This window comes from Chionomys nivalis, chromosome 1 (genome assembly GCF_950005125.1).
Source record: "Chionomys nivalis chromosome 1, mChiNiv1.1, whole genome shotgun sequence".
Lineage (NCBI taxonomy): Eukaryota > Metazoa > Chordata > Mammalia > Rodentia > Cricetidae > Chionomys > Chionomys nivalis.
This window is the reverse complement of record NC_080086.1, coordinates 55,146,334-55,161,431: the sequence shown is the minus strand read 5'-3', so window position 1 is coordinate 55,161,431 and position 15,098 is coordinate 55,146,334. Positions and strand designations below refer to the sequence as shown.

General features: G+C 45.9%; 1 protein-coding gene across 1 annotated transcript in view; it reads right to left on the bottom strand.

Annotated features, from left to right (window-relative positions):
• Positions 1–14,531, bottom strand: part of Suclg2 (succinate-CoA ligase GDP-forming subunit beta) — a 269,009-nt gene extending 254,478 nt beyond the window's left edge. The window contains exon 1 of the mRNA XM_057766788.1: positions 14,389–14,531. Within this exon, the coding sequence (XP_057622771.1) occupies positions 14,389–14,478 (90 nt within the window). The 5' untranslated portion in view covers positions 14,479–14,531. The remainder of the gene's footprint in view (positions 1–14,388) is intronic.
• Between the last annotated feature and the right edge of the window lie 567 nt (positions 14,532–15,098).

Below are 15,098 nucleotides of genomic sequence, written 5' to 3'. Positions count from 1 at the left end.
TACGAGGAAGAAGAGACCACTTGAGGGGACCAGAAGCTGAAGACTGGCCTAGGTGAGGCCTGAGTGAGGCCTTATCTCAAAAAGGGGGACGGCACTATGCTGGAACATGGTCCAAGAGTGGAGCTGTGTGAGAATTCTCAGTGCTTGTGAGAAAGCAAGGGCTGTGTCCTCGGTTTCTTAACTTCCAGAATATAAATTGTCAGATGCTCTGAATAAAGCTGGCTAGTTTACGAGCCTTTCATCTGCCTCATTTATCGCTCCACTCCCAGCTCCCACCACCTCTAGAGCACCGAATAGTGTACATCATCTGACTACAGCAGTGGCTGGGATTTGATGCTACTTCCCAGACTTCTAAATTAATCTTGTGTACCAATTGTACAGCCACTGTACAAAGTTACACACAGATCCAGCAACAAGCAAGAGTCTGGACAGATAACAGGTGTAGTAAACATTAAACAGTTTAGTAAGGGGTGGAGGCTCAGAGGCTGAAAACCACACAACCAATCAATAGGGCAGAAAGACACAAACCTGTTCTCCGTGCCTTCCATCAACACTAGAACAGAGACCTAACTCAGTCCTAAAACCCAGTGAGCTTTTCTACATTACTTCATCTCCAACGTTGAATGTCACAGTTGCAAAGTTTAAGTCTCCTCCATGCCCCTTCTCCCCGCTGTCTCCCAGACTGCACCACATTCTGGGAGCATCGCCGCTTGCTGATATTCACCCACCGTCTATCAGGCAGGCCACCACACCATCTTCTCGGCACTATTCAAGAACTGCTACTGCACCTTTTCCTTCCTTTCATTACAGAGGGTTCACTTTTATGCTCATTATTGTTCATGTATAATCAGCTTTTGATTGCGAGCTGATTATTCTTAAATTTCAACTTTATAGTACTGAAGAACCCAGTGCCTGGTGTAATGCTTCTGATTACAAAAAAAAAAAAAAATCAGCTGGATTAAGTTATCCAAGTGCTTCTGAAAAGGCTATCATGGACATTATAACACTGGGGGTTTGTTTAACCTTGGGTGAACAAAGAGAAAGGCTTTTGGGATGCCAGGTGAAAAATAATAATAAAAATAATAATTCTGAGGTTTGCTGCTTTCTTATTTCAGGACAAAGTGAAAAGCACAGAACTGACATCAGAATAAAGGTCCATATGTTTTCCAGCCTCACCGCTGTCTAAAACATTTCTGGGCCTCTCTTTGGAATGCAGCACCAAAGCCTGCTCCTGTGCCTGCCAATATTCTCCTCTATTGTAACTTCTTTCCTAAGCAGAGTTTCTTTAATCTAGCACTAGCGGGTAAGTGAATAGGGAACTATTTCGGTTCAAAAACAAAGAAAGCTTAAAGCATGTCAAGTGTAGGTCTCGGTTCCTGAGCTAACTCTCTGCAGGCACTAGGGACGCCACCCTTAGGACAAACCCAGAGAGTAAAGCAATGTGCAAACAGAGGCTCACCTCACCTTGCCACCTGAGGAACATGTGACCAGAACACCACCCATGCCTGCTTCTTCTCCACACATAGCATCACTGTGGGTCCCAGTGATCAAAACTACCTTCCCAATGATGCCAGAGTGGCACGTCATTCTTCACAAAGCACAGAGGATAAATTGTTCACTGATATTAGGAATGATAGCACATACCATGGACCACATACCGTGTGGCTTAGAGAGAAAGCAAGCTGAGAGAAGAGGAAAAGGAGGAGGAGGATCCCTTCACTGATGAGACTAAGGCAAGAGGTCTATCTCAAGTTCCAGGCCAGGCTGGACAACACAGTCAGACTCTTTTGCAGGGGGTGCGGAAGGGGCATTTTCAGTCACACTTCTGAGGGCTAAAAGTCCAAAATGAAAGGGCTGCATTGTCAGACTCTATTCCATACCTCACTGCTAGCTCTGGTGACTGCAGGCCACTTGGTTTTCCTGGCCACTGCCTTCATGCTTCTCACTGCAGATGTGTACCTGAGTCTGCAGTGCCCCGTTTTATAAGGACGTCTGGTGTACTAGGTTAAAGTCCATGCTAATAGCCTGTTTGTTTATTTGGGTTTTTTTTTGAGACAGGGTTTCTCTGTGTAGCCCCAGTTGTCCTGAAATGAGTTATGTGGACCAGGCTGGACTCAAACTCAGAGATCCACTTGCCTCTGCCTCCTGCATTCTCAGATTAAAGGTGTGCACCACCAAGCTTGGCTCTGTGACCTTGTTTTAACTAGAGCTCCTCTGTGAAGTCCCTATTTTCACAAAGGTAAGGAAGTAAGGACTTCACAGACATAACTCAATCCATAAAGGGACAATTCAATATGCCATTGTGAGTGACAACCTGAGGGACAACAGCAAGGACAATAAGGAAATTGTTTCATGTCTCTGAGTCACAGTGTATTCCTTTTCAAAATGGGCTTACACAATGACAATAAAAATACGTACAACACAGAGTACCCAAGAGGACTCAGGTAGTTCCCTCCTGAGGGCACACTGCTGGGATGACCTTGACAAAGGTCAGCTGCCTATTTGCTCAGAAGCTCAGCTTCAGCTCTCCAAGCATTATTAATAGCCACTGTGTAGGTGAGCCAGCTTGATGCCCAGGGACATGGCTCAACAGCAAACATTTTCACTGTCTATGAGTACAACGAACTAGACTTGAGGTTCTTTAGAGGCCGCAACAGTCTCTGTCCCCAAGCTTCCTTCCAAAACACCACTTCCTGAACCTCAGAGTACACCTTTGTCACACTGAGCCAAGATGTTGAAAGTAAATATGAATATAAATATTTTATAGACTATCACGAAGAAAAGTGTTTCTAGTACTTTCATTTAATTACACATGAGAAGTCAAAAATATAGCTCAAGCTACACATTGAACATTTCTAGAAAGATGAATATTAACAACGACTTTCATATATGTATATCAATGTTCAGAACAGCCCCAAGTATTCCTTGAAAGATGGAAAATAAATAAAATTGTATGTGTGTGTATGTATTATATACACACATATAATGAAAATACATATACATATACGCCTACATAAAATATTATGCCACCTTAAGAAGGGCATTGTGATACATACTGCATCATGGATGTATTCTGAAGACATGCTAAATGAAATAACCCAGCTAAGAAAGCACAAACAGTATATGATTCCACTTAGCATGCCACATCATGGAAGCTGAATGGAGCCCTATGGTGCCTTACAGGTGCAGTATGTTTAATGGCATAGAGTTTTGGTTGGGAAGATGAGTAAGTTCAGTAAATGTGGGCAATGGGTGTACAAGAAAGGAAATGAATGTGTGTGCAATACTATATACAACAGCTTGAAGCTTAGAATGGTCAACTTTATTATTACATATAGTTTACCACAATAAAAGCAGCAAACACAAAAACAAGCATTTCTATTTTGAAATCTTTAGGATCTTTGAGAAACATAAATAAGATGTTAGAGTCATTACAACATGTGCTAGTCCAAGTTTCTAGTCAAAAGAGCAGTTTTAGAGTTTCAAACTTGCCTAGCAGGTGCAGGGCCCAGGGTTCTGGCCACACCACAGTTCCTTCATTATCTCCCCAAATGTACCCAAATGTGAATACCCAAAATTTTTGTGTGTTAATAATTAAACGACAACCCTGATGCTTATTTTAAACTTCAGAGTTCCAGGCAAGAGATTATCTGAGCCAGAAATGGATTCCTTCAAGAAAGAAACACTGAGGGGCTGCGGATCTGCTCAGTGGGAGAGTGCTTGCCTAGCAGGCAAAGGCCCTGAGTGCCGTCCTAGCACCACATAAACAGAGCACAGTGGCAACCACTATAACCCCAGCACTGGGAGGTGGCTGCAGGAGGATTAAAATCTTAAATCATCCAGGTTACACACTGAGTCTGAGGCCATCCACATGAGACACGATCTACACAAGAAAGGAACACTACACACATGGTTACTGTGAGTGATTACATGTTGACATGAAGATAAGGGAATGTCACCACTGAATATTCCAACCTGGGGACCTTTAATACAAAAGGAGATTTAGTAGTTTTCTCATTTTTATATAATGTTTAACTCAGTAAATTTTTCTCCATATTAAATTACATTTTACATAAACTATAGTCATAAAATCCATTTTATAACACTCATAAATGCCACCATATAAACCAGCATCAAACAGAAAGGATCAGAAGGAGGACACTCAGGCCCTGCTCTAGTGGGACTGGGATCCAACATTGATCCTGCAGTCACAGGGCACAGCCCTCCCCACCAGGGGCAGTCACAGTCTCTTGCCTCAATTCAATGCACTCAGTGAAGCCTGAGGCCAGCTGCTCATCCCTCAACACCAGCTTTGCACCATGGAGACCAACTGTCTTCAACTCTGTCTCTATACCCTTATCTAATTAACCAAAACTCGCCTTTATTTTTTTTTCGCCTGTTCATTATTTTTAAGTCAGTAAAAAATTCATTTTGTTGTCCTTGTATTGCCGGCTTTCAATTTTAATGGTACTTCACTTTAAAGGCGCTCTAAATCTCAACAAAGAAGCACCCATCATTAATAGTTTATTCCCTTAATCAAAAATAATAAGTCTCAACTTTCTTTGTATTACTTATTAAAGGCCTGTATATACCCTCAGGCTGGAATGAGAGTGTATATTAAATGTGGTTTATCTGTTTCCTTGCAAAGGAAGTTAACCCAAATAAGTCCTTCAAAATCTAAGGCTGCATCCAAGCCAAATGCAGCAGATGATGCTGGGAGGAAGGCAGGATGGGTTTCTTAGGGAAACATGAAAAGAGCTCCATCCTTAAGGAGAAACTATTAGCATGGACTTTCAGCTGAAATGCTGATCTCCAGTTCCAAGCAATGGTGGGGGTCCAGGATTCTGCCACAGATCACAGGGCAAGACCCCACAGAGAGCCTCTGCCCTTAGCGTCACTTCAGCCTGATTCTTCCAGACCCCTAGTTCCTGCTCATGTTCCATCCGAGTCATGAGTCTAAAGGCCTAGAGGAAATGCCAGGACTGCATCAAAGCAGCTCTTCCATGGAAATAAACCTGCCTGAATAGATATTCTCTTTGCTGAAAACCACACCTAAACCAATAGCCAATGTTTAGTGATCATTTCGGGTCCAGAGCTAGGACTCATGTCCACCAGCTCAGTTCAACTCCAGGAAGCTGTGGTAGAAATTCTGCCCAGTTTGCAGATAAGGAAGTAAACTAAAAATAAACTAATCCACCAGATCTAAGGCACCAAGGCCAGGTACAGGGTGCATGCCTGCAACCCATCCTTGGCAAGATGGCAGCAGGATCACTGTGAGCTGGAGGCCAACCTGGTCTACACAGTGAGAACCTATCTAAAACCACAATGAACAACAAAGACAAAACAAAGCAAAAACAAATGAAGACTAGCATGTAGTTGTGTAATGCAATGCTTGCCTGGGGTACACAAGGCCCTGGCTTCAATTCCCAGCACCATAACAACAACTATATCAATAAGCCAACAGTTACACAGTGTATCTTTTAATGTACCATGTGGGTGAAAAAACTCACCAGGACACAAAGTGCAAAAGACATCTGCATTTTAGAGGCATTATAAGATGAAAAAGTCAGTCTTACAATACAACATATAACTCTCCAAAACCATAAATATACTAAGCCTTGAAAGCAAGATTGGAGCCTAAGCAGGGTGATTCCAGTTCTGGGTTATCACAAAATCCTGGCATGATTACCTTATAAACAGGGTTCCCATGTGTTCTCAAACACACCACAGTTTTAGGAATAAAATGTACGAACGTCTTACTAACAGTTTGAGTGGAAGAAACCCTACACCTCACCTCAGAGAGGATACAGGGCTGATGGGACAACCACCTGCTGCTGTGGTGACCTAAGAGAAGCTCAACCCAATGGGGAACCTTTTACTGACCATCACACCTCCTAGGAATCCTCCTCCCTGAGAGCAGGAAGTGGAGAACCAAGAACCTTAGCACAGTGAGCTCAGAGAAAGCCAGGGATGCATTCCTGCCCAGTGTGAAGACCCTTCCTTGTCTTAGTGTGGAAAAGCTCGTTTGACCATGTGGATGACATTACAAAGAAATACTCTGCAAAGTAAGGCTCAGAGATCCAACACTCCCCTTCAATACTACAAGCTATTTTTCCTGAGACAAGCCCAAGAAAGTCTCTCCTTTTTTATATACAACCAAAGAAAACCTTAGGAGGACCTACAGCCTACAGCCAAGAATGAGAGCAGAGAATGGAATAGCTACACCAGGCTGCACCATTCCAAAGGCCTGAGCTGCTGCTGGAACTAGGTAAGACAGGCATGTCCCTGGAGAGGGCTGTGCTGTGCTTCATATGGGGTTTTTTGTTTTGCTTTTTACATTTTTATAATCTATCTTGTTTGCGTGTGTTTGGGTCAGGACATGTGGCCATCCTCTAAGCAGACAACTTGTGGACCCTCATTCTCCCTTCTCCATTTGGGCCCAGGAAGCTCTGGCGGGGCTGGACCATGCGTGCATCCTGGACCGCGCATCCTGGACTGCGCTTTGCAAGCCAGCACATTTATCCTCTTTGCCGTTTCTCTTCTTTTACGAGCCTATTTCTTTACTGAGGTTCTAACACACCCAGCAAACACCCAGGCACGGGGACAAAGTACACAGTTCTGGGCAGGCATGTCAGGGATACTATCTACACAGAGTATAACATGCACACCTGCTCTGCTCAGGAACAGCAAGCAGCCCTTGGTCACTGTCGTCTGGCTCGGGGCAGGAAGAAGGGCTAACAATGGAAACAATGGAAATCCCAGGCCTATCTAGTCTCTAGCTCTTCCTTCTCCCATCCTCCAAGCCTCCACATCTCAAGGGCTGGGATTACAGGGCTGTGCCTTCAAGCCGAATTTAGAAGGGGCTGGGAATGAAATCAGGAATTTGTGCATTAGGCAAGACTGAGTTATATACCAGTACTTACTTTCGTGTTTGTTTGTTTGTGTTTTAATTCACTTGTTTGTTGGTGGGGATAGAGGACAACTTTGTCCTCTCCTTCCTTCCACCACGTGGATCTTAGAGATCAAACTTAGGACACCAGGCTTGGCAGCAAGCACCTTTACCCACCGCACCATCTCATCACCACCACCTAGCTCGCTCTCTTTAATAACACTGGTCTGTCTTCCCTAACCCCATGGCCCCAGCTAGCCCACTTGAATTAACAGCATCTGTACATCCAGTTTTCCAGAAACAGCCTGACTTCTGCCTACTGTCACTCAGTAATTACCCACAGTGCTCTCCAGTGTCCCAGCATGAGTAGTAACTGCTGGCCACCCCTTCATCTTCCGTTTTATGTATTTTGTAGAGATAAGGGGCCTGTCAATCAATGTATGACACACAAATAACAAAACATTCAGCTTTCAGAGACACCATAGTGTGTAAAGGAAAAATAGATGCAAAAAAAAAAAAAAAAAAGAGATAAAAGATCACAAAATGATGCTCTGGGGACAAGATTTTAACCTAGCAATCTGGTTCCGGTCCTGGATTAGGCCTATGATCCTGGTATAATGACTCACAGCAACATATTGCTACAAAATTCTCTCAGATGATCTGCTCTCCCTCAGGCCTCCAACCCTATGCACACTGCCTAGAACATATTCTAAAGGAGAAAAATGCCCTGTACCACTTGTCTGTCTGCAAACCTTCAGTGGCTCCCATTGCTCCCCAACACCACACTCATAAGGATCCACTGAATTTGGACCTATTTCTCTGGTCTCATCTCACTGCCGCACCACCCTAAACTCTACAGCACAGCCCTACTGAATGTCTCTGGTGCCTTCAAGCTGCAGAGGGGACATCCACAGCACAAAAACTAACAACAGGTGGGGCTGGAGAGACGGACACCTGGCCCTATACCCACTCACGGATTCCCACCTATACAACCCTATTCCTAGTACTCTGCAGTATCACCAATACCCATTCATATGCTACATCAAGTTTCTTCATTTTACAGTAAAAATAAGTCCTAGAGGCAGTTGGCAGACATCTACATGTACCTTCACAGCTTGAGTCTAAATGTTGTTCGTTCATAATCCTTTCTATAAGTAAGACTGCCATACACTCAGGACATGGACCAAAGCCTCAAGTCAGGAAATACCCACCTCATTTTTTTTGAACTCCTACGCCAGCCCTACTGGTACCCACTGGGTCTCAGGTCTCTTCTCAGATATTCCACCATCTCCAACATTCAACTCACCCAAGTCCAGATACCTTTGCTCCTAACCCTAGCAGAGTTCTGCAAATAGTTCAGAGAACATCAACAGTTAGGAGAGTGCAGCTGAGCTCCCGAATCCCGGCTCTGGGATACTGAAAATTCCTAAAGCCATGAAGGCAAGCCTCCATCTACTTCCTCAGTCACAAGTACTCCGCATATGAACCTAGCAAAACCATGCCTGTCTTACACGGCTATTCAGTGAAATCAGGTCTAAGGAAACATGAACCAGTGCCTGATTCTGAGGTGACAGTAGATGATAAATGTTATGAAACCTAGGAAAGAACGGCTACTACAGATTAGTAAATTCTTTCTAAAAAGGCAAGTCACTTTAGCTTCCAATTCACTGCAGCAGAAATAATCCCTGCAGGCCCATGATCTAATCATGATGTCAAATGTTTAATAAACCATACTGAATCACTATAGCCACCTGTGAGAACTAACGCCTTTCCACAGAAGAGTCAAGTTCAACCACCCGTTCCCAGATTTGTCCACAGAATGTATGCCATATCCCTGTAGCAACTCTGAGTGCATACATCACCTGAAAAAGCTTCAATGAGGCTATTTTCTGTGTAATTAATATGCAATAATAAAATAATTTTTAAAAATAATCATTTGCTCCAGGTTACACAGCAGCCGACTTGGGGGAATCTAGTGAATTCTGCCGAATTAAATGTAGAACTCATGTCTTCTGCTAGTGTTCCCTAGATCCCAGAGGAAGAAAGGGAGAGGGGAATCAGAGTTTGGAGAGGTGTGCAGTTCCAGCAGGCTAAGTCAACCTAAATCTAAACAACCAAAGGCAGAGGTGCAGGGCAGGTAAGCACTGTGTTCAACTGAGTGGTTCAGTCCAATGGACCTCCTGGTGATAAGGTTTAATGATTTAACAGCTAAGGTATTTACTGGCATGAGGCAGGTGACTTCCTGGCACAGTGATTTGCAGCCATGAGGCAGGTGACTTCCCAGATTTGCAGCCAGTTATTATCCGACCTCCCTGTGCCTGGGATCCTTTACAAGCAGCATGGAGATGGCACCACCATCCCCTGCCATGATATTGTAAGGTTTAAAGCAGTGACTGGCAATAAATTCTGCCCAGCCTGCCTCATACGAAATGCTCAACAATTAGTCCCTTTGCCGATTATCAGCTCACCCCTTCCTCTCTAATCTATATGAAAGCTCTCAGCTTGTTACCTGCCCTCCCTTGTCTGTGAACTCCACTAATTCACTAGACCACTGATGCTTACAGAACACCGAGCTAGGTCAGCTGGGGAAAGAGCAAGGTATAAGAAGGTCTGCTCTCATGAAGCTCACATTATTAGAGTTGTGAGAGGAAATGGAAAACGGAGAATAAACAAGTAAGATGGGGTGTGTGCTACAAACTGCAGTGAGGCAGAAAAGACATAGACAGCAAGCACGGGATAGAGAAGGAACCCGTCAAGTGATCTGGAAAGGGTCTTTAACACTGAATCAGAGAGTTGAAGGTACACACGAGAGGGGTCAAGGGAACCCTGCTTCCAGAAGAGATCAGCATGTGACCCGATGAAGGTCAGGCTCAACAAGTGGAAAAAGTAAGCCTATGAGTGTGAGGAGGGGTGACGGGCAAAACACCAGTGACCCGTGTCCTTTCTTTCCGTCCTCCCACTGGACATATTTCAGTGACTTTCTGGGCTCAGTGCCTGCAGAACCTAGCCAGGCAACCAGGGTGACAAAGCTCTGGCTACCATGGGCCTGTGCACTTAATCGTGTTCCCATAAAAGCAGTGTTTCCTTCAGTCAACAAAGGCAATCTGGGGCAGGAGCTGTCACTCACAGGCCTTCCACATGCAGAAGGTCAAAAGTTTAGCATCTGAATTATGTGAAATCCAGCATCTTCTTAACTGCAAGTATTGTGGCTGTCCCTTGTTTGAAGGGGAGGCTGTTGGTTGGTTGTTGTTGTTGTTTTAAAAACTAGGAATAGGGAAAAACCAAGACATTAATTCCCCAGGGCAACAAGCAGACACAGGTAAGCCACAGCTTGCAGCAGTCTCCTGGCTACGCTTACCTGGTAAAAACTTGTACAGGCCCTTTAGTCCTTCACTTCTAAAACTCATGCATAGCTAGGTTTGGTGGCATACAGCTTTCATCCCAGCACTTGGGTGGCAGAAGCAGGCGAATCTCTGTGAATTCAAGGCCAGCCTGGTCTAAAGAATGAGTTCCGGGGCTCATAGTGAGACTGTTTCAAACAAACAAAACCAAAACCAAAACACATACATCCGTCTCCATGTTCCAGAAGGAGCAGAGCACTGAGCTGCAGTCCATTCTCCTGAAGTAGCCAACAGAAGAGGCATGGGTATAAGCAGTTTCTTTTAACAGTATATAATCCCCTAACCCCAAATTAGGACCTGAAATCTGGACATCACACAGGCATCATGAGACAAAAACACTTTTAAGTGTCATTACTACCTGGACTGAGGTTACAGCTATTGGAACAGTGATTGCCTTACCACGCACAATGGATCGGCTGTGACTATATCTAGTGACCCAGCTGCTTTCACATTGTACAAACTTACCAAGCTGTTGACAGTCAATATGTCACCTTGACAGAGCTAGAATTACCTAGGAGACCAATCTCTGGGCACAGCTGTGAGGGCATCGCTAGATTAACTGAGGTCGGAAGAGTCACTCTGAATGCAGGCACCCTTCCCTGGGTTGTTCCCAAACTGCAAAGAAAGGAGCACAGCATTCATCTCCCTCTGCTTCCTGGCTGTGGATAGAATGGGACCCATTCCCACAAGCGCCTGTGGCCTTTCCTTCCACCAGGACGGACTATACATTCAGACTGTGAGCCAGAGTGAAGCCTGCCATCTTCAGCTGCCTTTTCGGGCATTGTGCTACAGCAAAGACAAGGGTGTGCATTACGTCTTTATTTCCAACCTAAGAATTAAACAAAGACCAGGAATGGCAGCACACACCTTTAATACCAGTACTTGGAAGTCAGATGCAAGCAGACCCCTGAGTTTTAGGACAGCCTAGTCAACACAGGCCAGCCAGAGCTACATACATGAGACCCAGTCTCAAAAAAGAAAAAAATAAACCTAAATAAAGCCACCTATGGAACATGTTATCTGAGCTTTCATGTGCCTGCCTGCAAAGCTATTTACTCCCTGTCATGTGGCCCTGTTTGATTTCATTATGGGTTCGTCAGTGCTGGAAATCATCTGTCTTACTATAGTATCTGTAGTCTCTCACCTTCCTGCCCCCAACAAAGTAAAGTACCGTGCGGTCAAGGGTTCTGTCTGCTTTGCTCATAACCAAGTCCAGGGCCTGAAGCAGACCTCCCTGTTATTGTAGAGATGGCCAAAGGCAGCCCTATAAAGGACATAATATCAACCCAAAGTCAAAATAGTCAAGTTGAGGGCAGAAGTTAAAAAAAAAACAAAAAAAAAAAAATCAATGACATTAAGCATCAAAAATATGTGCCTAATGTTAAACCCAGGGAGGGGTGTTATTCTATGGGTAATTCTATGAAATCAGTTAGAGTTGCTTCTAAAAGCAGAAAGTGGGTCTTTTATCTTGGTCCACCCACCCATTTGTTTGTTTGTTTTCTTCACAAGACCTGATACAAAGTACAGGCCGTGGGTGCCAATAGATTTGCAATACTTGGTAAAGATTCTTAAGTTTGATGGGGGGGGGGGGAATGAACCATCTTTAATTGTACTATGATCCAGGAAATAGATAGGTGTGTATCAAATCAGAATGGCAAGGAGCAAACACTAAGGAAACAGATCCTTAAAGCCATAGGCTATGTGCACCTATTTCCATATCAATTCCAAATGTTCCTTTAAGAACTGTGTCCCTAGCACCAATGACTTGCAGCTTCTACTGCTGTGCAGGTTAATTTACGTGGGAAATGGGCACTCGCCAGGCTCTCCCCAGTGTAACGAGAGCATGCCTCATTGAAATTCTCAGGACTGGACTTTTCTACATAAGACCACTCGTCAATGCTCATTTCCAGGTCTTGGACGCTTTATATAATTTGGACCACTAAGGAAAAGAAATGGGGCTAAAAGAAAGAAAGAGCTGGCTCAGCAGTTGGAAGCACTTATTGCTCTTGCCGAGGACCCAGGTTCAGTCCTAGTAGATGGTTTAGATCATAACCGTCATCAGTTCCAGCTCCAAGAGATACCAGACACCCTCTTCTGACCTCCACGGGCCCCACATGCTCTTGGTGCACATACATTTGTGCAGGCCAAACACACAGACATTTTTTTTTTTAAATCTTTTTAAATCTTTTAATTGTGACACCTAACTTTAATCCTAGCCTTCAGCCTTCAGGAGGCAGAGGCAGGCAATTTCTGAGTTCAAGGTCGTTTAGTGTCCATAGTAGGTTCCAGGCCAACCAGGACTAGATAGTGAAACCCAAACAACAAAACTAATCCAGAGAGAGAGAGAGAGAGAGAGAGAGAGAGAGAGAGAGAGAGAGAGAGAGAGAGAGAGAGAGAGAGAACTGTGTGCTGAGCTCAGAGGCCAGAGCAGGCTGCCCTGGAAATGACCCGTCTTCGCCTTACTCAAGCAATCTCGGCCTTAGTCCCCTGAGACAAGGTCTCTCACTGAAGTGGAACCTCAGCACTGCAGGCAGGCTGGCCAACAAGTTCTTGGGACCCAGGTGTCTTCCTCCCAGTCCTGGGGTCACAAGTTCACACTGTCATACCTGGCTTTTTACACGGGTGCTGGAAATTCGAACTCGAGACACTCGTGATGGGGAAGCAAGTGTCCTTCCCCCCAGCAATCTCCCAGCCCTACTGTCATCTTCGAAGCCTGAATGATAAATAATAATAAGTCCATAAAGTATATTACCCAGTGTAGGTAACAGGTCTTCCCACCCAGTCGGCTTGCCAGCCAGTCTCTCCCAAAGATTCCAAGGTTTCCATCTTGGATAGGGAAGATGACAAGGTACTTCAGCTAAATGTTCTGTTTTGGGTTCCTCTGAACAATCATTTCCTAGTCTTCGTATTTCACTGCCCTAGGCTCCTTGTTTCTCATCAATTCACATCTACTGAAACAGCACCACAAGTCTTGTTTTCTATAACACTTAAATAATGAATAAGTCGTGGATCACCCAGCGAAGCATCGCCTCACCCTACTGTAGCAGGTATTGGTGACCTTCATTAGACAAACCGCCATCCCTGTCATTTAGCCGCCATACTGTCAAGTGTCTATTAAGGATATTACAGTAATAAGTATTAGCACCTCCTAAATTCCCATTAACAATAACAGAGAAACGGAACGTCAGGTAATGAAAAGGGGAAAGAACCGTTCACCGGTGTCATAATTAGCCAAAGCTTAGGGTAACTCAAAAGATCATTATTAGTAACTTTTCTTCCAGTTTTCTTAGTGTCCTATGCCTACCTTGGTGAAAATATGACAATTTGCCTCTCATTGAACAAGGAACGCTTTTCCCCCTGGGGAAAGGACAATCTAGAGAAAGTAGACCAGTAGTTGCATGACTTCTCTAAGCGTCAAGGCCAACTCAGTGTCCCCGCCATCCCCCAAGAACTCCGGCTACTGAGAAACTTGCCACCTGTAGAAGGTATACCGGGTCAACGTGGCGCTGTTCAGAGTCCAGCACTGATAACTCAAGTCTCCACGTGGCGTGAACAGAGTAGGCAGGGGCTGAGGAGTTTTGACACAGGCCATTCACAGGAGAGAGAAGAGGAACCCACTCCCACTTTTTCCTCCTGAACCCCTACATTTTTCCCCACAGAGAGGAGCACACAGCGGCTGCACAAGCAACAACCTGCAGAGTTCACTCTGGCAGGTGAGCAGCCCCGGGAGCCGCCGGTTTTCTGGCATGTGGAGCACGTGTTTGGCCTGGCGACCTTCAAGCTTAGAGAGGCCCCCAAGGCTGAGCCAGGAAAGGACTGGAAAAGCTCTGGATTCCAACAGTGCGAGCAACTTTCGCAATCGGGTGCCAGCGCGGGGTTCCAGCGCCCACCCGGCCGGGGGCCGCGGAGGGGACCCGGTCGTTGTGGGATGTGCACTCTGGCCCCCGCGGTCTCCGCGACCTCCTGTGGGGAGTGGGCCGGGTCCTGCTACAGCAGGGACCAGCGGCGCCGCGGGGAGCACGGGGGTTGCACGGGGCGAAGAAGCCGCCAAGCAGAGGAACCACAGCGGGTGGCTCGCGTCGTCCCAGCCACGCTCACCTGGGACCTGACCGCCAGGAGCCGCGGCCGCAGCGCTTGCTCTCGCAGAAGCTTGCCGGCCTGTGCCGCGATGGCCACCGGGGACGCCATCTTAACCAGGAACCTGTGGAGAGGCCGCGAGGGGGGAGGGAGGGGGCGGGGAGAGGGAGGGAGCGAGGTCTGGCGGAGGCCATGGGCGGGCGGGGACGGATCGAGGAAAGGAGGGGAGGGGAGGGGCGGGCCGAGGAAGGGAGGGGCGGGGCGAGGAGGGGAGGGGAGGGAAGAAGGAAAGAGGAGGTCGCCGGGAGCACGGGGTGAGGGAATTGCTGAGGGGAAGGATTGAGAGTGGCTGGAGGGTAGAGGAACCCACCCACGTCCTCCCAACACCACTACCACCCCACTGGAGGCCGTGGGGCTTCCCAGAGCTTACAACATCTTGCCTGACTTCCAGGCAAAAACTGATCTCAGCCCCAGGGACACTGACTTTTAAACTGGCCCTGGGAATGACAGATTAGAGATTGTTTCTGGGCAGTGAGGGCCCCTAGGTCTGATACTATTATCAAAGGACACCTCCTGGAGAAAGGAATGTTCCAAGGGAAGGAATTAGGACCAGTGCTGCCCATGGGCCCTCTAGGGCAGATGAAGCTGCTGAAGTTTGGGGGAGGTAGGTAATTTGTTGTTTTAGGTGGTAGTGACTTGTTTAGTTTTGGTTTTTGAGATAGGGTTTCAAA